This window comes from Pristis pectinata, chromosome 37, assembly GCF_009764475.1.
Source record: "Pristis pectinata isolate sPriPec2 chromosome 37, sPriPec2.1.pri, whole genome shotgun sequence".
Taxonomy (NCBI): Eukaryota; Metazoa; Chordata; class Chondrichthyes; order Rhinopristiformes; family Pristidae; genus Pristis; species Pristis pectinata.
In genome coordinates this window covers 8,180,911-8,204,640 of record NC_067440.1, presented here as the reverse complement: position 1 = coordinate 8,204,640, position 23,730 = coordinate 8,180,911, and the positions used below count along the sequence as shown (strand labels likewise).

Here is a 23,730-nt window from a genome sequence, read left to right as displayed (position 1 = left end):
AACGCTAAAGAATATACAGTCATAGAATAGAATAATACAGCACGGAAACAGGCCCTTCAGCCCAACTTGTCCATGCCGACCAAGATGTCCATTTAAGCTGGTCTCATCTGCCTGTGTTGGCCCATATCCTTCTAAACCCTTCCTATCCATGTCCCTTTGTCTGCCTCCACTAGTCAACGACCCTACCCTGGTGGAAACAACAGGAGGAGGCCATTCAGCCCGTCGAACTGGTCACACCATTCTTTACCAGGCTTTTCCTCCATACCCCAGCCATTGAACCTATCCACGGATACATTTGGTTGAATCGCTGATTTAAAATTAAGAATTGGTCCAGCATCAATTGTTGTTTAAGGACGAGAACCCTAACTCTCTGGCACTTCCTGCATCGAGGAGTGTTTTGCCACCCTCTCTCCTGAAAGGCCTGCCTCTAATCTCCAGTTTGACGGTGGATCCCCTGCCCCAGCCTCAATGTTCTCTCAATGTCTTGAAGATCATGCCTGAACCTCCGAACTGCATGCAATACAACCCCAGTTTGAGGAACTTCTCCCCTTAAACCTACCCTGCTCGATTTAATTTGTTTCACTGCTCCATTATCTCAATGCATTCTGTGCATAAATTGCCCACCATGTTTCGTGCATTGCAAGGAATGACAACACTTTGAAAGTGAAGTTAATTGATGTTGCCCTGGATGGGGGTGTGCAAGGCGCTACGTAAATGCAAGGTGCGGTCAGCTTTGCCAGTCGCTGATGCTCCTGTCACTCAAGTCGGCCACCCTGGACGGGGCGCGCTCTGATTCGCTGCGGCCGCTGCCCATCACGTCGATGTTCACGCCCTTCTCCGTGACGTCACGCGCGGCGGATCCGGGCGTCGCCGAAATAAAAGAAAAGGACGATAAAAGGAAAATGTTTTTGGCGCCGGTTTCTCCCGTCGTCGACGTCCGGCGGCCGGGGGCCGGGGCCGGGGGTCGGTGAACCGGGGGTCGGTGAACCGGGGGTCGGTGAACCGGGGGTCGGTGAGCCGGCGGCCAGGCTGACGGGCTGACGGCTCCCTCCGCGGGCGGGAGATTCAAAGGTTCCTGAGGGAGGGGGAGGGAGGAGAGGAGGGAATGAGGGGGAGGGAGGGGAGGGAATGAGGGGGGGAGGAATGAGGGGGAGGGAGGGGAGGAGGGAATGGGGAGGGAGGGGAGGAATGAGGGGGAGGGGAGGAGAGGGAATGAGGGGGGGAGGAATGAGGGGGAGGGAGGGGAGGAGGGAATGGGGGAGGGAGGGAGGGGAGGAATGAGGGGAGGGGAGGAGAGGGAATGAGGGGAGGGGGAGGAATGAGGGGGAGGGAGGAGGGAGGAATGAGGGGGAGGGAGGGGAGGAGGGAATGAGGGAGGGGAGGAATGAGGGGGAGGAGGGGAGGAATGAGGGGGAGGGAGGGGAGGAGGGAATGGGGAGGGAGGGGAGGAATGAGGGGGAGGGAGGGGAGGAGAGGGAATGAGGGGAGGGGAGGAATGAGGGGGAGGGAGGGGGGAGGAATGAGGGGGAGGGAGGGGGGAGGAATGAGGGGGAGGGAGGAGGGGAGGAATGAGGGGGAGGGAGGGGAGGGAATGAGGGAGGGGAGGAATGAGGGAGAGGGGAGGAATGAGGGGGAGGAATGAGGGGGAGGGAGGGGAGGAGGGAATGGGAGGGGAGGGAGGGAATGAGGGGAGGAGGGAATGAGAGGGAGGGGAGGAGGGAATGAGGATGTGAGGGAGGAGGGGAAGGTGGAGGGAGTGAAGTGGGGAGGGAGGAGGGGGAAGGTGGAGGGAGTGAAGTGGGGAGGGGGAGTGAAGTAGAGAGGAGAGTGAGGGAGTGAAATGGAGGGAAGAAGAGGGAGAGGAGTGGTGGGGAGGAAAAGGGTAAGAAGGAAGTGAGGCAGTGAGTGAGGGGGGGCATGCGATCAAGGGAGGGTAGTGAGGGAGAGGGTAGTGAGGGTGGGGGGCATGCAGTTAACGGCAGTCAGGAGCGGACCCAGGTTGCTGGAGCTGTGAAGCAGCAGCTCTGCCAGCTGCGTGACTGTGCCACCTACGATCCTCCGTACTGTAAATTCTCAGCCCACTCATGCTCCTCTCTGTAACAGGCTGCCTTTGGTGTTCCGAGAGACATCACCAAGAGCATCAGCGACCCTGTCCCTGCTCCAGTATAAGCAGGCACTGAAGATGAAGTGTGACACCTTGCGCTTCCCAGCAAAGATGTACACCCCTCAGAACTACGTGGACGAGGATAGCCTCCCCATCTGGGCAGCTCCAAGACCCTTGCTCGTGGGGCCGGCTGAGGTGGACTCTGTTCCAGACCTGGATGTTTCCCTGACACCGGACAAGATGAGCAAATGTACGGGAATACTGAAAAAGCAGGAGAAGGCAGCGGATGAAGGTGTGAGTGGGAGAGTCGGCCGTCGGCAGGTAATGGAGACACCCACCTTCAGCATGGAGACCCCTATCCCATGCTAAATTAAGATGGCCTGGTAGAATCCACAGCAAATTAACCCACTGGTAGAATCGCTAATTATGACAATAATGGGACTAGTGCTCACCAATTAAGTATGGCAGAGAGCAAGGATTAGGGATAGAGTGTTGGTGAGTTTTCTGATTATAAACTGGACTGATTATTGACTTCAGGAAGGGAAGGAGGGGCAGATATGCACTAGTCTATATTGGAGGTCAGCAGCTTTAAATTCTGCAGCGTTAACATCTCAGATGACCTGTCCTGGGCCCAGGTCACAGATGCAATCACAAGGAAGGCACGCCAGCATCTTTACTTTCTTAGAAGGTTAAGAGGGTTCGGATTGTCACCGAACACTCTAACAAACTTCTAGAGATGTACTGTTGAAAGGATCCTAACTGGTTGCATCATGGTCTGGGACGGCAATCCGAATGCGCAGGAATGTAAGAAGCTGCAGAGAGTAGTGGACTCGGCCCAGTACATCACGGGTACATCCCTCCCCACCGTCAGTAGTATCGACAGGAGGCGCTGCCTCAAGAAGGCAACATCCATCATCAAAGATCCCCACCAGCTGGGCCATGCCATCTTCTCGCAGCTCCCATCAGGCAGGAGGAAGCCTGCAGTCCCACACCACCAGGGTCAGGAACAGCTGCTTCCCTTCAACCATTTGGTTCTTGAACCAACTGGCACATCCCTAATCACCACCTCGGTATAGCAACACAATGACCACTTTGCACTGCAATGGATTTTTTTTTTGTTCTAATTGTGTTCTTTCTTGTATAATTTGTTTTTCTTGTGAATGTTGTGTCTCTAATACATGTGCCTGTGATGTTGCTGTGAGTGAGTTTTTCATTGCACCTGTGCACACATGGACTTGTGCAGATGACAATAAACTCCACTTTGGCTTTGACAATCTCTTTCCTGCTTCAGGTTCGTTTTGACACTGTCTGTGAGTCCAAGAGCTGTGACAGGGAAAGGTTAATCCAGGGGGATCCAGATAACAGGCCAGAAGATGCGAGCCCTGTAAACCCAGCTCTGGAACTGGATCCCAAGACCAGCGATTCAATTGTCCAACCGCTAACCAACCCATCTTCTGTTTTCTCCACGGACCGAAAGGATAAAGGACCATCCCACAGCAATTCACGGAAGAATAGAGCAATTAAACCGGCCAGAGCGAACAAACTAGTCAAGCTTTCCGGGCTCCTGGGGGGCGCTGAGGATCGCCAGGACCGTCCCCTGGCCGTTCCCGAGTACAACACCACCCTGGCACTGGGGCAGGAGCTGCAGCAGCTGAAGGAAGCGGGCTTCGACGCAAGGAGAGCCGCGGCTGATCAGCTGAAGAAGTCATCGGTGACACGGCAGTGTGTGGAGGGCAAAGTGACGGAAGGTAAAAGGGTAAAACCCACACGGTGTGTTCACCAAGGGGCAATGCACAAAGGAGCTGGAGGAAATCAGCAGGTTGGGCAGCATCTGTGGAGGGAAATGGACAGTCAACGTGTGGTTGAGACCCTTCATCTGGACTGGAAAGGAAGAGGGGAGATAGCTGGTATAAAAAGGTGGGGGGGGGAGGACGAGCTGGCAGGTGATAGGTGGATCCAGGTGAGGGGGGTGATAGGCAGGTGAGCGAGGGGGGAGAGTGGGAATGATGTCAGAAGCTGGGAAGAGGGTTGAAGAAGATGGAATCTGATAGGAGAGGACATTGGACCAAGGTGGGGAGGGGAACCAGTGGGAGGGGTGTGTGGGTGATGGGCAGATGCAGGGCATGGGGGAGAGGAAAGACATGGGGGGCAGTGGGATCAGGAAAAAGGAGGGAAGGGACAGAGGGTAGCAGTTACCTGAAGTTAGAGGAATCGATGATCATGCCGTCAGGTTAGAGACTCTCAAGGCGGAATATGAAATGCCGTTCCTCTGAGGGGTGGACAGGTGCGGTGTGGGCACCTCGGAGCCAAGGGTCGAGGAGACGAAGACGTTGAAGAGGCCAGTGTTGTACCAGCATGATGCCTTGGAGGATTTAGGCTTGGAGTCATACAGCACAGAAGCAGGCCCTTTGGCCCACTGAGTCTGTCCTGACCATCAACCACCCGCCTACATTAATCCCATTTTATTCTCCCCTCTTTCCTATCAACCACCCCTCCAGTTTCTACCACCCACCTGCACATGAGGGGCAATTAACCCACCGACCCCCGCACGTCATTGGGATGTGGGAGGGGACCGGAGCACTCAAGGGAAACCCACGCAGTCACAGGGAGAACATGCAAACTCCGTGTGAGCGTGCACACGTACGCAAGACACAGCGCGCCGGAGGTTGGAATCGAACCTGGATCGCTGGGGCTGTGAGACAGCGGCTCTGCCCGCTGTGCCACCGGGCTGTCTGTTGCAGTTGGTTACGGAGATGGCGGCCTTGGAGAGACTCGATGGGGGTTTTTACATTGAGGCATTGTCAACTGGCAGCCAGTGTAGTTTGTTGAGCACAGTAGGGAAAGCTAGAATATGGGGAATTTTGGATGAGTTCCAGCTACAATAAAACGCCAATAATCCAGCTGGCTCCATCCGCCCATGTTAATTTTCTTTCTTGTATGTTTCTACATCACCCACAGCCTCAGTCTCTTAACTTCCCCCTCCTGGCTCCACCTGCCCATCATCCCCCACCTCACCTGGATCCACCTATCACCTACCAGCCCTTATCTCATCCCTCCCTCTCTCCTCTTTATACCCATTAACAAAACAGCTCGTGCGGTCGATGTTGCTTTCGGCCGAACGAAAGGATTTTCCTAATTTTAGGACACGCTCCCAAAGCACTTTGTTGCCAAAGGAGAACTTATGGGATGTGGAAATCACAGCACAGAGTGACCACTGGTAAACCATATAATAATGACCAGACCTTTTGGTAATCCTCCACACCCTCAGTCCAGATGCAAGGTCACAACCTGAAACATTGACTGTCCCTTCACCTCCACAGGTGCTGCTCGACCTGCTGAGTTCCTCCCCAGTTTTGGTTTTTGCTCCAGTGTCTGACTGCTTTAGAAATCTGAATGCTTTGATATCAGGCTCATTCATTTGTCCACCGTGTGAGCTAAGGGTCCAGAGAATGACCTGGAATTGGGGGTTGGGTTGGGGTGGGGTGGGGGGTTGCTGTGTGGGGGCAGGAACCCGTGGAGGTTTGCAGCCAAGGTCAAGATCTGGAGTGCTTGTTACGACAAGCCAAAACTTGCCTGGTTCTGTTCCCCACTCCTTTTAAATTCGCCAGGTAAAGAAAACCTACGGCATTCCTTCATTGGTAGGGGTAGGGGTGTTGCGTATAAGAGTGAGTAACTCATGCTGCAGCTGTTTGAAACCTTAGTCAGACCGCACTCGGAATATTGTGTGCCGTTCTGGTCGCCCCATTCCAGGAAGGATGTGGAGACTGGAAAGGGTGCAGAAGAGGTTCACCAGGATGCTGCCTGGATTAGAGGGTATAAGGAGAGGTTAGACAAACTTGGGTTTTTCTCCCTAGAGTGTCGGAGGCTGAGGGGGAAACCTGTCAGAGGTTTTTAAAATTGAGAGGCACAGATTGGGTAGACAGTCAGAATCTTTTCTGCAGGGTAGAAATGTCAAACTTCTGGGTATGCTTTTAAGGTTAGAAGGGGGAAGTCCAAGGGTGATGTGAGGGGCAAGTTTTTTTTTATGCAGAGAATGGTGGGTGCCTAGAATGAGTTACCAGAGGTAGTAGTGGAAGCAGGCAGTTTGGTGGAGTTTGTGGCTTTTAGATAGACCCATGAATGTGGAGGGATATGAATGATACACAGGAGGACATTTAGTATAAATTGGCATCCAGATTGGCACAACATCATGGGCTGTCCAGTGCTGTAGTGTTCTATGTTCACTGAAAAATGTATTATACTATTGCATAACATTTTAAAAACAGTGAAATATTATTGTATTGATGGGTGGAATATCTGCTAATATGCCATCACCATCATCCCAAGGGGGTTGGAGTATTGGGATCTTGTACATCGGGTGCAAGGCAGTAGTAAGTCTGAAACTAAAGGAGGCGTGGCTGAGGGAATTCGGTTTGAAGCCTGCTCTGAGCTGTCTGCATCCGAGGGGACAGATGAGAATCTCCGTGACCTGCTGGTTCTCTTGCAGGCCTGAACGTACCGAAAGATCTGCAGCGTTACAGGGGGCTGGTCAGCCTGGAGGTGCCTGTGGACGAGGTGCTGAACTCGGCCATTCAGGAGAAAATGCTGCTGGTCAAACCAAGGGCAGAGAGCAAGAAGGTAGTGTCTCAGCTTTTCCAGTTGATATTGTTTTCGGCCAATTGAAAGGATTTTTCTAATTTCAGAACACTCCCAAAGCACTTTGTTGCCAAAGGAAAACTTTAGAAATGTGGAAAACACATCAGCCAAGTTGCATACAGTGACCCCTGGTAAACAATGATATAATAATGACCAGATTTCTTTTAGTAATAATGGAGGGGTGATACCGTAAAATCCAGTGTACAAGTTGCACTTGTATATACTTGTATCCATCTCAACCAGGCCTTTTTGGAATTTAAGGAAGACCTCTTTATTTAAAAAAAAATCCAAAGCATCCTTTCATATCTGTCCTTTGTCAGTGTTGTGCAGAATTTCATTGCACACAGTATTGGGGGAAAAATCTACTGCATAGATTTCAAGGTTTGCAAAGCATGAAACGACACCCTCCCACCCCCCCTTGGATGCAGTCTCTGGACAGCAGCAGAGTGGATGTATCTAAATCCACATGGTCTTTGTCCATATCTGGGAAGGGTCATGGGGACATACAGGCCGTTCGGCCCACCACATCCATGCCAACCCAGTGGGCATCCATCTGTATTAATCCCATCTCCCAGCACTTAGCCCATCATCCCCCATCTCACCTGGATCCACCTATCACCTACCAGCCCTTATGTCACCCCTCCCTCTCTCCTCTTTGCACCTGTTAACAAAAAGGTAATGAGTCAGCTTGTGCAGCCAATGTTGCTTTCGGCTGAATGAAAGGATTTTCCTAATTTCAAGATGTGCACTTTGTAACCAAAGGAGAACTTCTGGGATGTGGAAATCTCAGCAGCCAAGTTCCACAGAGTGACCACTGGTTAACCTTCTACGCCTGGGCGGTTCAAGTGCAGATCTAGACACGTCTTAAATACTGTCAGTGACTCTACTTCCACCGCTCTCCAGCAGTATGTTCCGGGTACTCACCACTCTCTGGGTGAAAAAGGTTTCCCTCAGATTCCCTCTAAGTCTTTCCCATTACCCTAAATCAATATCTTCTAGTTTTATCTACCTCTGATGTGGGAGGGGAGGTTTCCTGCAGTCGACCCTATCTATACCCCTCATAATTTGATATACCTCCCCATGATTATGTCCCCTCTTAATCTCCTCTGCTCCAGGGAAAACGAACCCAACCTCTCCTCATCACTGAAACACTCCATCCTAGGTAACATGCTGGTGAATCTCCCTCACCAGCACCATCACATCCTCTGGTGTGAAGAGCAAGACCCAAGAGTCGGGATCAGAGTAGCTGGCGAGCAGGAACAGGGAGGTTTGCAGCCAAGGTCAGGATCTGAAGTGCCTGTAATCCTTCAGCTTGTTGTGACAAGCTGAAACGCACCTGGTTCTATTACCCACTCCAGGGATCATGATCAAAGTCAACATGCTTCTGATGAAGAGTCTCCCACCCAAAATATTGACTGTTTCTCTCTCCACAGATGCTGCCTGACCAGCTGCACATTTCCAGCATTTCTTGATCTTATTTCACATTTCCAGCATCTGCATTTTATTTGATTTTGATCAACCACGGTCAATGTTTAAAATAACATGGGGTATAAAATTTAAAGGCCAAGAAGAATAGTAATCCTGGGCAAAACATAAAAAGCACTGAGAATTCTCAAAACAATTAAAGCAGAACATTTAAAAAGATTTACAACAATGTAAAAAGATTTGAGATATTTTCATTAAGATAGCACCTTTCGAGGCCTTGGGTCACAAAGTACTTTACAGCCAATTATGTCACAGAAAGCCGTCAGTGCAAAAAATTGTACAGACAAGGATTAAGAAAGAGAGATGGTATCATAAAAGTCTGACAAGAAGGAAACTAATTGACAGAAAGGTAATGAGTTTATTCTGTGTGTAATTTTTCACCCAAAGAGTGGTTGGTGCATGGAATGCACTGCCTGGGGTGGTGGTGGAGGCTGATACATTGGACAAGTTCAAGAGATTGTTAGATAAGCATATGGGGGAATTTAAGTTAGAGGGATATGTGGGAGGAAGGGGTTAGATAGTCATAGGTGTGGTTTAAAGGGTGGCACAACATGGTGGGCTGAAGGGCCTGTATTGTGCCGTATTGTTCTATGGTAATATTTGTTCACCTTTGAAGGATAAAATGCCAGTGATTACAAAGAAAACTGGAAGTATCTATGGTAGGATCTTGCTGGATTCAGTAGTAATGTCTGATTGTAGTGGTTACGTTACTGGAGGACCACACTGCTAATTTGGAAATGAATTCACCAAATTGATTCCTGGGAGGAAGGGGATTGATCTGTGAAAAGAGATTAAACCAACAAAGTCACCCAGTGGTTACTGAAACTTCGGAATTCTCTGCCCAGCAAGACTGTGGAGGTTTGGTTGCTGAGTTTATTCAAGACAGATTGATAGCTTGTTGGGTATTAAAGAAAATCGAGGAATATGGGTGTGCTTCAGGAAAGCTGAGGTAAATAATCCCCATTAATTTTGGACCAAGTGTGAGTGGCTGAATGCTTCTATTTTGTATGTTTAAATCCTGCCATGACAGGTGAGACAATTAAGACAAGATATCTTTATTAGTCACGTACATCAAAACACACAGTGAAATACGTCTTTTGCATAGAGTGTTCTGGGGGCAGCCTGCAAGTGTCGCCACGCTTCCAGCGCCAACATAGCATGCCCACAACTTCCTAACCCGTACGTCTTTGGAATGTGGGAGGAAACCGGAGCACCCGGAGGAAACCCACACAGACACGGGGAGAACGTACAAACTCCTGACAGACAGCGGCCAGAATTGAACCCGGCTCGCTGGTGCTGTAATAGGATTGCACTAGCTGCTACACTACTGTGCCTGCCCTCTACACTACCGTTAAATAAATCTGGAATTAAAAAGTAATTGTAAAATGCCACAGGAAGTGGTGGAGGTGGGTACAATTACAACATTTAAGAGATATTTAGACAGGTACATGGAGAGGAAAGGTGTAGAGGAATATGGGTCACACAGGCAAATGGGACCAACTGAGGAAGGTAACATGGACAAGTTGGGCCGAAGGACCCATTTCTATGCTCTATGAATCCCAACAAGCCCCTCATTTGGTATGGAGTAATAATAGTGGCCTTACCGATGACATCTGCATTTTGAGAATGCATTTAAAATAAAATACAATGGTAATGGAGAAAGTAAAGTACAAGTTCTTCCAGCCAATAAAAGGTGCCAAATTTGCAAGAAGAGTTGATTTATGTTTTGCTCTTTCAGCACACAGTTGGTGTAGAAGCTCCTGACCTGATGGTGTTCTACAATGCCTCAGAGCTGCTGATGGAGGACCCCCACCTCTCCGTGGATGGCCTGCCAACGCTGAAGGTGCAGCCGCAGCCAAAACCAGCGGCTTCATGCTTTGACCTTTATCGGAAGCTGAAGCAGTGGGAGGCCTAGCAGCAGTGGCTCAGAAAGCAGCAGGAGTGCTTGTTCTGCGTGAAAAGTCTACATGTATTTATTAGATCCCTTGTAAAAATCATCCCAAATTGTATTTATGATCCCTGATCAATTTTGCAGTCACAACAAACCACAAGGAAGGCAAAGCGTGTTAAATTTAGAACAGAAATGTGCAATGCCTAAATCAGGCTAGTCTCATCCTGAGCTGCTTCTGAATTCTTAGGATTTTTTTTGAAGCCAGTAATGTCTTAACTCTCTGATGTGAGCTGTTCTTGGTGTTCTAATCCAGGATTTGCCCATCAGTGAGGTAATAGTGCTATGAAAAGCCCCTTTCCAAATCTCGAGCTTGCCTTTTAAACAGATCAAAGAAGAATAAAAGGAAGTAGGATTTTGGTATGCAGTTCTCGTTATTAACCAGCCACCGACTTGCTGATCCAAGCCATGCCCCTGGGAGAATGGACATCTATTAATGTTTTCCCAGGCATGACCTAGAGAGAGGGTAATGTGGATACTACACTTAACCTCCATATAACAGGAGTAAATCGTCGATGTGGATCAAAAAGTTGCCATGAGGGACCAATCACTGCTTAAAAATTGGCTTAATTTAACTCAAGAAGTTACAATTGAAGTCCATTCACTGCTGTTATGCGAGAGCCAATCTGCAATCGGAAAAGCTCCCTGAAACAGCAAATGTGAATGGTCAGATGATTGTGTTTTTGGTGTGGAAGAAATAATGCTGACCACAATGCTAGTAGAGCTTGCCCTCCCTTGTGAACAGTGATCAGAATCTAAACATTCAGCTTTTGCAGAGAACGTGCTTTAATGGAATTAGGGGCTTAACGTCCAGATTCAAGGTATGAGGCACGCTCACTTGCCAACCTGCCAAAGTATTACAGAAAAAGCCCTGGTGTCAATTACATGGGCAATTCTTAGTATTGTTCACCATCGAGAGTGCAGGTAAAATGTTGCAATTCACTCGATGGCAGTTGTTGCTATCTGTTTTAGATTCCATCTCTAATTTATTTCCAACTCAAGGAGGCTATTTTTCATTGTTCTTTCTGTATGAGCGACAGTTAAATGCTCAGTGTTACAACTTTAGCAGTTGTCTTTGAATGGTGCCTTCAATGCTGCAAAATGTTCCAAAGTCATTTACAAGAGCTCATCAGGTGGAATTTCTCTCCAGAAAATGCTGGAAATGTCCAGCAAGTTGGGCAGCATCCGTGGAAAGAGAAACGAAGTTCTGATGAAAGATCTTTGACCTGAAAGGTTAGTTCTGTCTCTATCCATCCAGCTCTCTCGCTCTCTCTCACCACAGATGCTGCCTGACCTGCTGAGTGTTTCCAGCATTTCCTGTTGTTCATTGCAAATTTCCAGCACCATGCAGATTTTTCTTTTGAGTTTTCAGAATTTATCTCCAGAATACCTAAAGTGATATTAGATCAGGAAACCAAAATAATGGTAATCTCTGAATTTATGGTTTAAGTACCAAATTGGTTTAGGGATGAATACATCAGCTAACTGGTTCCAGACACCAGAAAATGGTGGGAATGCAATAATTCAGGGAGCTGGTGACACAATGGGTTGGACCTTTCTGGGATGTCCTACCAAGGCATGTCTGCCAGTTGCAATGTAAAATTAATCCAGCAACTCTGATTCTAATTCTGAATTGGATTGGGCCTTGATCATGAAGCTGCTGCTAATTGGCGGTCTCACTGAGCAGTGCTAAATCAGTGAGAAAGGTGCCATTTGGAGTACATGTCTGCAAAACATTGTGGAAGGAGCTTCTCTGCATTTTGTCCTGGATGATCCTGATCTGTGTAATTGATGTTTGACAACAGGATAATGGGAAGTGCTTCATTCTCTGGCACAATTCTCTCTCACCCTGAAGAGTACAACAAATGTGTTTTCATCTTACTTGTTCTACTTTTTTTTGCTACCATTTTGGTGAAACTCTGTTATCTTTGAACCACTAACCTCTTTAATGTGTGTTGTCAATTTTAATATGGATTATTATTTGTTATATTACCAGTTATATATTTTTAAATTAAAGCTCAAGATTTCTTTACAATGTTGACTGTTAACAATTTACAATTTTCAAAATCAGTTCTTAAAGATTAAAGTGTTTATAATGTTGAGGATTTGTGTGAAGGAAAAGCAGTACTTTCATTTAGCGCCTTTTATCAGCATTTCTCAGCATTTCAGAAAAAGCTTTTAAAACATTGAAGTTCATGTTGATTGTATTTAGGTAAAAACAGCAGGCATTTCATATCAGTAACAGTATTGAGGTAATGAGTGGTTAATATACTGGGAATTTAACATTGAAGGTGTCAACAGGCATGCTGATAGAATAGTGTTGTAGCATTGCTGTATTTTTGGTATTGTTAATTTTTGAATGTTGGGGAGAAGCTGTATCGGTACATTGGGTTGGGAATGGAAGGAGAGAGATATTGACTGGTTGAGATGGTGAGAGAAGGGTTATGTAGGGCATGACAGTTGACATGGACCATTTGGAATTCCTGTGGGCAGATAGACTGGTTTTCACTTTGATGGAAGTTTCATCTGACAACTCTACTTGCTCAGCACTGCACAAATCATGAGCTGGAGTGAGGCTTGAAATCAGAAGCCAAAGGTGACACCCACCATGCAATGTTCAGCGTCCACTAAACAACTTTGGAGGAACTCTGCCTTGATCTTAATCAGTGGGTCGAGCCAGGGAGGAAAGGAATTGTCAACGTTTCGGATGATGCAGGGTTTTGACAATTCCTTCCTTCCCAGATGCTGCCTGACCCACTGAATTCCTCCAGCAGATTGGAATCTGGAGCAACAAACGATATCTGCAGTCCCTGGTGTCTTCAGAGCCCTGCCTTGTGGTGGTGGTGGGGAAAGAAAGCCACTTCTTCATATGGATCTCTTGGAGTTACAGAATTGCCTAACACTATATTACCATCAGGGTGTACCTGAAAGTTTCTTTACAGCCAGTTAGGTACTTTAAAAATAATCCACTGTTTAGTGCGGCGTGGGAGGCATGATAGCTAATTTGTGCACGGGAAGATCCCATAAACCACATAATCTGTTTGTAATGTTAGTTAAAGGATAATTATTCACCAAGAAAGTGGGGATTATTATTCTGCAGCAGTCCTTTGGGATCTTTAGGGCGGGGGTTGTGTAAATTTTCCAAATTTCAAATTAATTAACAATTAATGTCTCCCCCCCCCCCCCCCCAGGACCATGTGCCACCAGGCGGCTTTCGCACTGCGCAGGCGCAGAGGCAGCGAGGTCACGTGGGACAGGCGAGGGGGGTCCGTCCGCGCCCAAAGCGCATGCGTGGGCAGAGCCAACGATGATTGGCCCGTCCTTCTTCCCGCCCCCCGCGCATGCGCAGACGACGCCCCGCCGGCGGGCGGCCGTTCGAAGGGAAATGGCGCGAAGCGGCGGGCGGGCGGTTGCGGCGGCCGAGTTCGAGGAGGCGAAGCGGGCGTGTCAGCGGGGGATCAACCAGGTACGGCGGGAGGGAGCGCGGCCCTGAGGGAGAGTTGGGGGGGGGTCCATGAGAGAGGCAGGACGGTACCAGAGGAACGGACGCGCGGACCCAGGCCGCTCGGCCCGTCCTGCCCGTGCTGGGGGCTGTTCCCGGCTCTTCCCCCGCCGCTGAGGGTCTCTTCCCCCCCCCCACCCACCCCCCACAGCCAGTTTTACATCCCGTCAAACTCAACCCTCCAGCTCCTCTCGTTTATTGTCGTATGCGGTGTGTAAAATCATGAGGGGGCAAAGATGAGGTGAATGGTCACATCTTTCCCCAGGGTAAAAGTCAAGAGCCCAGTTTGTTGTCATCTGCACAAGTCCATGTGTGCACAGGTGCAATGAAAAACTTACTTGCAGCAGCATCACAGACACAGAGCGTCATAGACACAACACTCACAAGAAAAACATAAACAAATTTTACAAGAAATAACACAATTAGAACAAAAAAACAAAGTCCCTTGTAGTGCGAAGTGGTCCCAGTGTTGCTATACTGAGGCAGTGATCAGGGTTGTGCCTCAAGAACCGAATGGTTGAAGGGAAGTAGCTGTTCCTGAACCTGGTGGTGTGGGACTTCAGGCTTCTGTACCTCCTGCTGGATGGGAGCTGCGAGAAGATGGCACGGCCCGGATGGTGGGGAAGGCAATGTCTCCTGTAGATACCTCCAATGGTGGGGAGGGATGTGCCCGTGATGTGTTGGGCTGAGTCCACTACTCTCTGCAGCTTCTTACATTCCTGTGCATTTGAATTGCTGTACCAGACCCTGATGCAACCAGTCGGGACACTTTCTACAGTACATCTGTACAAGATTGTTAGTGTTCAGTGACAAGCCAAACCTCCTTATCCTAAGAAAGTAAAGACGCTGGCACACCTTCCTTGTGATTACCCACTACGATAATATTAATTTAATTTAATTTAATAAGGGCTAACTGTTCATCTCAGCTCTTTTTTTCCCACATCCTTGATTTCCCAAAATGTGAGATCCAATAAATCCGATAAGGAATTCAGTAGAAAGCTTCAAGTTCAAATTTATCATTGTCATAAGCATACGTACACAGGGCATAAATGCCATGAAAATTAACTTTTTGCAGCAGCACGTTACAAGATAAGGACAAACATAAGCTAGCATAGACTTAAATTAACATAAATTAACCATCAATGTCGAGTTTATTGTCATGGGCACAAGTACAGTGAGGTACAGGTACAGTGAAAAACTTGCAGTAGCATCACAGGCATGTAGATTCAGACAACACAAAGAGTATAAACTATACATAAATTATACAAGACAGTGAAGAAAAAAGACTGTGCAAAATGACAGTGCAAAAGACACAATCAGACAAGCACATGGTAGTGCAAGAGGTGGTCCATAGTGTTCCATTGCTGAGGTAGGGTTAGGCTTGTGCAAGTGGGTTCAAGAGCCTGATGTTTGTAGGAAAGTAGCTGTTCCTGAACCTATTGGTGTGGGACTTCAGGCTTCTGTATCTCCTGCCTGACAGTAGCAGTGAGAAGAGAGCATCACAGCCTGGTATGGCAATTCCAGCGCCCAGGAACACAAGAGGCTGCAGAGAGTAGTGGGCGCTGCCCAGTCAATCACAAGCATGGTCTTCCCCACTATTGACAGCATCTAGAAGAGACGCTACCTCAAGAAGGCGACATTTATGATGAAGGATCTCCACCATCCAGGTCATGCCTCTTCTCGCCCCCAGTCCTGCAAGTTTTTTTCAGATATTTATCCAGCTACCTTTTAAATTTGGTTGCACTACTACTCCTGGTATTGCATCCGAGACTTAACTACAGCAAATTTAGCATCCAGTAATTCAGCATCTGATTGTTTGGAAATCCTGACGTTCAGCATCTGGCTAATTCAGTAATCTGGAATAACCAGGAATCCGGAGTGCAGGTGGGGTGCACGGCCAGAGCTGGCAGACTAGACAGTGGACCAGTGCGCAGTTGGGGTTGGGGTTCCAGAATACCAGGGGTCAGGAATATAAGTAGGTTTGTGGCCAGGGTCTGGAGTGCTTGTATATTTCCTGCTCCTTGTAAACCCGCTGGGTTCACTGGGAAATTTATAACAATACTGTTTAACTTGTAAACAAAAAAAGTAAAATAAATGTGCTTGAGTATTGATAGGAGTAACATCCAGTAATCTGGGAAATCTGCTGTCCAGCACCTCGAAAGTGCCTTGGGTGCTGGGTTATTGGAATTTTAATGTGTTTGCTGTGTGGGGTGGGGACAATCCTCATGTTAGTCTTGGTTCACAGGTGCAATAAAAACTTACTTGCAGCAACATCACAGGCACATAATATCAGATAAGCAGCATTCACAAGAAAGGCATAAATTATGCACAATTTTTACAAGAAAGAACACCAACAATGCATGTCAGGAGCCTGAAATAAGAATAGATAACGTAGGAGCACTCAGCAGATCACACAATGTCTGTGAATAAAGAAACGGAGTTAATGTTTCAACTCAACTTGCCTGGATGTGTTTGGCTTCAACGACACCTAACGTCTGACGCCATCAAGGACTAAGCCATTCAGCTGATTGAAAAATTGCCCACCATCTTAAGTGTTCATTCCCTCTGCCATTGCCATGCATGGCAGTAATGTGTACCATCTATGATGCACTGCATCTACTCATCTTGCCTTTTCTGCCAGCACCTCAAAAACCTGCAACCACTGCCTCAAAGAAAAACAAATGCACCAGTTGCATGGGAACACCACTATTTCCAGGTTGCACTCACAAACCACATAATACAATGACTGAGAAATGTATTGCCATCCGTCTATCAATATTTGTCAAATTTTGGAACTTCCAACCCAAGGTGTTAAGGAAGCACCTTATCAAAAAGACTACAGCAGTTTAGGGAAGTGGAGCAATAGTACCTCCTCAAAGACAATCAGGCATGGGCAATAAATTCCAGCCTTGCCACTGTCACCCACATCCTGAAAAATAAATGAAAAAGCATAAATTGTGATGAAAACCAGTTGCTCAGAACATTAAACTGCAACAGGAAGTGGTTTAATTAGGAACTTGCTCCTTTGGTTGGGCTTGCACTGCACTCTGATCTTTGTTTTCCTGCAGGAGCTCCAAGAAGCTGCACGGCTGATGAATGAACTAAACAAGAACCTTTCCTACTGGGCTGAGAAAACAGGGGATGTGGAGAAATTGGCCCAGGTTAGTGACTGAAATTCATTCTATGACCAGATCAACAATGATTCAAACATCTCTACTTAGACTTTTCTAGTACTTTGGTGATTGAAAGAGTTTAACTGTTTAGTGCGTGCTATCAAGTACCATTGCTGTAGTCCATTCTTTGCTCTTGAGCAGTGATGTTTCACCAGTGTGAGAATCTACTCAACACTGTGCAGTGATTCAAGTTTTAAGGAACTGCTGCCCAATTGGATGAGATGCCTCATTTTGTCAGTGGTGTCACATTTTGGGAATTTCCAGTATTCCATACCTGACCCAGGTTCCTTGGCAACTCTGTGCCTGTCTGAAAAGTCTCAGCCAGCCGTTTCACAGCATCGATGTCAAAGACTGCAGGTCATGACCAAACCAAGGCAAATAAACCCACTTCATGACGCAGGTTACTGCTGTAAGCAACTCTAATCTCTATCATCAGATATGTTTTTTTTGTGGAGGGTATCACTACTGTCCTTGAACAATATGTACACTTTTTTCTTTCCTGATCGAGACAATTATTAGGGGGAAGTACTGTTGTTTCATTTCCTCTGCAAAGACTGGCCAACTTGGATCTGATCAGTTCGATCCATGAACATGGCTTTATTGAAGAATTCACCAGAGAGAGAAACAATAACCAACAGCTTTAAGGTAATTGGTAGAATTAGAGGGGAGTGAGGAAAATATTTTTGATCCAAAAGGTGGTAAAGGTGTGAGCTTGCTACTTGAAGCAGAAACACTGATAACATTTAGGAAGTACTGGGATTGGCTCAAAGTGCTGTAACTTATGTGTCTATAGGTTGAGAGCTAGGAAGTGGGATTAACCTAAAGTGGCCAGTGTTTATATGGCCTCCAGTATGACAAATTTCTATAACTTCATTTTGTAGAGATAAAACTTCTCAACTATAAATGGCTTTTGTTAATACTCTGGCATTTCTATCAAAGTTTAGCTTTGGTGTGAGCAATCCCTTGTAACATCAATATTGAATACAAAAGTGTGTGGGGGGGGGTCTAACATAATCTTACTTATCTTTCCTATCAGGTGTGGAGTATGTTTCAGAACAGACTGGCAACTGTCGTGAGCACACTGGCAAGTGTAAATAAGCAGTCAGATATTCCTCAAATTTGAGTGCTTGTGATCTTGTCGAAGGATTGCAACTATGGGGAAAAAGACGAGGTAGAGAAAGCAAACCTGTCCCGGAAACGTTTATTGACTGCCTGTGCAATCATAGATACATTCTTTAAAAACTTTAGCATTTTGTGTCTACTTATTCAAGCCGTGGATGTTTGTGCAAGGAAATGGAGTGCTTGGTATTCTGGGCTGTGGGCATTCCCAAGTGACAAAGGGAAAAGTTTCCTCCTTCGTGGTATCCACTACAACCAAAATGGTAATATATTATTTCAGGACCATGCCCAGGTGCTTTGGAATAACAAGTATTGAATGCCTTTTATCAATTGATTTCTCAGCAGCAGTCCAGATCGGTGCCAGTATTATAGTGTAACGATAATGAAAAGCCTCTAGAGCAGATAGCTTTTCTGCCCCAATACTTTAGGCAAGGATGCAATCAAGTGATGGATTTGAACATGCCCTTAACAACAAAACTCAAAGCATTTTTCTTTTCTATAACATGCTGATACTCTTGGGTTTAATAACCAGTAGATAAACTCCCAATCATCTGCTAGGGCCCAATTTATTTGTAGCAGGAATTGTTCTGGATCATTTGCACTGAAACACTGTGAAACAGACCATTTAATGTTGTCAAGAAGCCTGCTTTGGTTGGCTGTGTGTTTACAGAAAATGTCAGAAATCAAGGCACAGCAATGCTATTTCTTGAAAACAATTTGTAATGGGATCATAGAATCCCTAAAATTAATACTTGGGCCAAGTTTATAGTTTTAATTAAACCAGCCAGCTGATTTATCCCTCCTGCTGCCTTAGCTGTATTAATGACCAACTGTTTTACTGTACCAGCCGCATCCTGTTGTCTGAGTAGGAATGGTAAGGTCATTTCAGTTATTACTGATCATCAAGTGACTATTTAGTCCCGTGCTGTTTAAGGGGCAACATTGAATGTGTTAATTTAGTACATTAATAAATTAATCACCACATTGCAAAACTATGTATGTCACTTTCTTTCAAAGTGCTATCTTGGCTTAGGAACTTATTTTTCTCTACTTGTTTTAAATTCATCTTTTTAATGTCTTTAATGCTTGGATATGATATTTCTGTCACAATTAAAACATACCATTTTACTGCTCTGTCTTCAAGGTAAGTTCCAACTACTTGAACATGGGTGCCTTTCAGAAACAGCTTCTTCGTCTCCGCCGTCAGATTTCTTAACCATCCACAAACCCATGACACTAACTTGTTATTCCTTTTTTGCATTATTTATTTATTTTTGTAATGTATAGTAATTTTATGTCTTTGCACTGCTGCCACAAAACATCAAATTTCACATCATATAATGTAATGAAAATAAATCTAATTCTGATTCTTTGTCTCTCCCCAGCTGCTGCCTTCTCTGGTATTTGATCCTACATTCATCTCCCCCGTCCATCTTGGCCTTTCTTAAAAAACACTCTTCCTAGATTTTATTACCAAGCAGTGATACAATCTAAGGTGGGCAATGCTGCTTTAATGGGGTTGGGGAATCTTGAGGAGGTGGAATGTCAATTAGTTCCAAATAGGAGGCACATTCTCTTGACACTGTCAAGACTTCCATCCTTAATGTACAAACCTCCAGTACCTCCAAAGCTACTTTAGTCCAGGAATAGCCTTCGGTATTTCTGCTTTCCTATACCATTTTCCAAAATTCAAAGATCCTGTAATCTCATTTCCATTATCCAAAAGCCACAGGACTCCTGTTGAATCGTATAAGTTTATGCCACAGAAGGAAGCCATTCAAGCTATTTGTATCCCTGCCAACCAAAAACAGACATTTAGATCATTCCGCTTCCAGCTTTTGACTGTGGTCTTGCAGGTTACAGCTCAAGTACTCATCCAGCACTTGACAAAGGTTAAGTGTGACAAAGGATTTTGCTTTCCATCCCCACTTCAGATCATGAGTTCCAGGTCCCCACTACACCATGGATGAAAATCCTCTTAAATTTATGCCCCTATTTAACGAACCCCCTGCTGAGGCAAATAATTTCTGCCTATTCACCTTGCTTAGGTCTCTCATCATCTTGTACATCTCAATTACATCTCCCCATGGCCTCCTGTTTTCCACAGAACACAATCCCCGACTAACCAATCTCTCCTCATTACATCCTCTTAAATCCCTCTTGTGCCACCACATCCTTTCTGTAGTGTGGCAACCAGAACTGTACACAATAGCTGTGGCCTAACTGTTTTAAACAGCTCGAGCATGATTTCTCTGATCTTGTATTTCTACGACTTGATAGATAAACACATGCTATCTTAATCACTTTTTTAACTTGTCCTGCTGCCTTCAGGGATCTGTGAAAAGGCAATACAAGATCCCTCTGTTCCTCTAGCATGCATTCCTTCATCTTGCTTTACCTCAATTTTCTGAACCGAATTCTATTTGCAACTTTTGTACCACCCTATCTGTTCCACTTTACTCTTTCTGTAGCTCAGAACTTTCTTCCCCACTATGAACCACACTGACAATTTTAGTGTCATCAGCAAACTTCTTAAGAAAGGCCCCTAAGTTTAAAATCACCATTAATATTTATCAATAAAAGCAAGGATTCTTGCACTGAGCGGTGCCATACCACATTGCACATGGCACAACAATCACAAGAACTATTGAGCCAACTTTTAATCTATTTTGCCACTTTCCTTGAATATTTACTTTCCTGATCAATCTGCCATGTGAGATATTGTCAAACGCATTGATAAAATCCAGCACAAAAAAATTTGTTGGTCGCGCACAGCATTTCTTTATCAAAGCCATGCTGAGTATCGTCGATTAAACTGTAGCTAAATGCTGGTGCATACTGTCTCTTGGAACTTTCTTACAATAATTTTCCAATACCCAATTGCCAGAGACTACCTATTGTTACTCAGTCTATCTCTTTCTCCCTCTTCAAATCTCAGTACCACATCAGCTGCTTTCCATTTCTCAGGCACTATAGTTTGCAGGCAGAGGACTGAGAAATTACAGCTTGCACTATTTCCTCTCTTGCTGCTCTCTTAAGAGCCTGGCATTTTATCCACTTTTAATGTCTTCTTCTCTCTCTCTCTCTCTCTCTCTCTTCTTTTCTCTCTCTCTCTCTCTCTCTCTCTCTCTCTCTCTCTCTCTCTCTCTCTCTCTCTCTCTATCATTTACAGTACTTTGCATCCTTCCTTCCCATTCCTCTTCCATTAAGAAAATTACGGTATTTATTTAGAATTTTACACAGAGGCTACTATTTTAGTCTCTAAGGAGACCTACTCTTTCCTTTCATGTATTTATAAAAACCTTAATTTCCTTTCTAACTTTATACCTGCATTTTCTATTCTCCTCTAGGCTTTCTGCATTCTTAAGCTCTTAACTTCCTTTGTTTATGCCATGACCTGCTCTGTTCCCTGACATAATAGAAATAAGGTAATAGAATTAGGAATTCCCTTTTTCTTTTTATCTGAATTCTCACTACTTCCCCCTCAAACCTGACTCCTTGAAGTAGCTGCTTTCAGTCCACTTTTGTTAAATCATGTAGCATTCTGTTAAAATTAACCTTGCCCAAATTTAAAATTTTTGTGTCCTGCAATCCATTTCCATGCTAAATCCAACTGAATTCTGATCTCTGCTTCAAATGCTGTCCCACTGCCAGCCTTTCAACTTGCCCAGGTTCATTCCCTCTCCTTTTGGACTTAGAATGTATTATTTTTTTAAAAAAAATCAATTTAGTACATTTTGAGAATGCTGCGCCCTCAATGCTCTTTTCTCTGCCACTGCCTCAATTAATGTGATTATTATGGCCTTGTTATTCTTGTCCAGGTAATCGCTGTTTCATCTCCCTCTTGACTGTTGAAGTGGGGCAGGAGGTGGTACACTCCCAGTCATACGATTTCTGCTTTTTTTATTCCTCATTTCAATCCATACAGTCTCATTTGATCTTCCCAGCATATTATCCCTCCTCACATTTGTAGTTATTTCCTTCACCAATATTGATAGACCTTACGGAGAGTGAACCTCCCAAGACATCGGGCAATTGTTTCCCAGTAACTGGCCTTGTTTCCTATTTTCACTGTGTATGTCCAATCCTTCTGCACCTCTGAACCACACTAAGGTGACCCAAGGGCCCTTCCCTTCCTTGAACAGAGACCTGACCAATCCCCCTCCTCCTTCACGTACCTGAACTTGCTCTGATATTGAACAACTTCTCCTTTGACTCCATTCACTTCCTCTAAGATCTGAAATGATCTGTATGGATGACATGCAAAACAAAGTTTTTCACGGTACCTGGGTGCATGTGACAATAATAAACCAATTTACCAATTTAAATACTAAGCATAGCCAAGGGAACCCATATGGGTCCAAGGATTTCTCTTTTGTGGAATACATGGAACATTCCTTATTTTAATCCTACTGAGGCTTCCACTCTTACGTTGTTCTCCAATTTATCAATGAGTGTATCGGTGCTGTCTCCTGGTTTTGTTTTCCAGTAGTGGGAGAGTCTAGGACCAGTGGGCGCAGCCTCAGAATAGAAGGGCATCCCTTTAGAACAGAGATGAGAATTTCTTTAGCTAGAGGGTGGTGAATTTGTAGAATTCATTGCTACAGACGGCTGTGGAGGCTAAGTCATTGGGTATATTTAAAGCAGAGCTTGATAGGTTCTTGATTAGTAAGGGCGTCAAAGGTTACGGGGAGATGGCAGGAAAAATAAATCAGCCATGATTGAATGGCAGAGCAGACTTGATGGGCCGAATGGCCTAATCCTGCTCATGTCTTATGAAGGTTTTGACACCTTTGCTGCCAATTTTCGCCCTGTTGTCATGAATCAAGCGAATCTTCACTGCAGTCCCTCTATAGCAAGTACATATTCTTAGGTAGGGAGACCAAAACTGTACAGCAAGGCCATATTCAATTGCATTAAGGCCACTTTACTCTGGTAACCAATCCTACTCATTATAAAGCCTAAAACACCATTTTCCCTCGTAGTATCACCTGAATATTAGTCTTCAGTGACTTGTGTATGAGTACATCTAGGCCCCTTTGAATATCAACATTAACTACTTTCTATTTAACAATTACTCTTCTGCTATGTTCACCAAATGTCTTCCTTTCTCTTAAATATGGTTTCCACAATTTCTAGCCAGCTTCTCAACACCCCTATACTATTTCTGGCACTTTTGCTCTTACCTAGAATAAGGAGAGTGCTCCCCTTGTCTTTCCTTGAAAAGGATGATTGGGAGAGGCTGTTTGCAGATAAAAAGACGTCTGGCAAGTGGGAGACTTTTAAAGTGAGATAGGGAGGGTTCAAAGAAAGCATAAAGAGAACATTAGAGTAAAAGGCATAAGGGATGTAGGAGGGAAAGGGATGTTTAAGAGGGAAATCAGAAAGGCAAAAAGAGGACATGAGGTAGTTTTGGCACACAAGGTAAAGGAAAATCCTAAGAGAGTCTATAAGTATATTCAGAGCAAAAGGGTAACTAGTGAGAGAATAGGGACCCTTAGTGTGGTTGTCTGAGTGGAGCCACAGGAGATGGGTGAGGTCTTAAACGAATATTTCTCATTTCTATTTACTGTGGAGAAGGTCATGGAAACTAAGGACTTCAAGGAAGAGAATAGTGATGTCTTGAAACATCCACATTACATAAGAGGAGGTGATGGAGGTCTTAAAGTGCATAAAAGTGGATAAATCCCCGGGGCCTAACCAAGTGCATCCTAGAATGTTGTGGGAAGCAAGGGAAGAAATCGCTGGGGTCCTGGCAGAGATC

The 23,730-nt window shown here is 45.5% G+C and overlaps 1 protein-coding gene across 4 annotated transcripts; it reads left to right on the top strand.

The window, feature by feature from the left end:
* The first annotated feature begins 839 nt into the window (after window positions 1-839).
* Window positions 840-12,274, top strand: ppp1r35 (protein phosphatase 1, regulatory subunit 35). 4 transcript variants are annotated; one of them, XM_052044651.1, is made up of 5 exons: window positions 840-963; window positions 2,104-2,425; window positions 3,396-3,852; window positions 6,591-6,721; window positions 9,963-12,274. In XM_052044651.1, exons 2-5 carry the CDS (start codon window positions 2,183-2,185, stop codon window positions 10,137-10,139), a joined length of 1,008 nt encoding a protein of 335 aa, XP_051900611.1. In that variant the 5' UTR covers window positions 840-963; window positions 2,104-2,182; the 3' UTR covers window positions 10,140-12,274. The 4 variants fall into 4 exon arrangements, with proteins under 4 accessions (XP_051900611.1, XP_051900608.1, XP_051900610.1 ...); XM_052044648.1 differs by having other exon boundaries at window positions 845-1,071; XM_052044650.1 differs by having other exon boundaries at window positions 852-978.
* The last annotated feature ends 11,456 nt before the right edge of the window (window positions 12,275-23,730 follow it).

What these genes read in the sequence shown, in the direction of transcription:
- ppp1r35 (XM_052044651.1), top strand. Translation starts at nt 2,183, where the DNA reads ATGAAGTGTGACACCTTGCGCTTCCCAGCAAAGATGTACACCCCTCAG. An exon ending in GGAGAGTCGGCCGTCGGCAG is followed by an intron (nt 2,426 to 3,395) that starts GTAATGGAGACA and finishes TTCCTGCTTCAG; the next exon opens with GTTCGTTTTGACACTGTCTG. An exon ending in CAAGGGCAGAGAGCAAGAAG is followed by an intron (nt 6,722 to 9,962) that starts GTAGTGTCTCAG and finishes TTGCTCTTTCAG; the next exon opens with CACACAGTTGGTGTAGAAGC.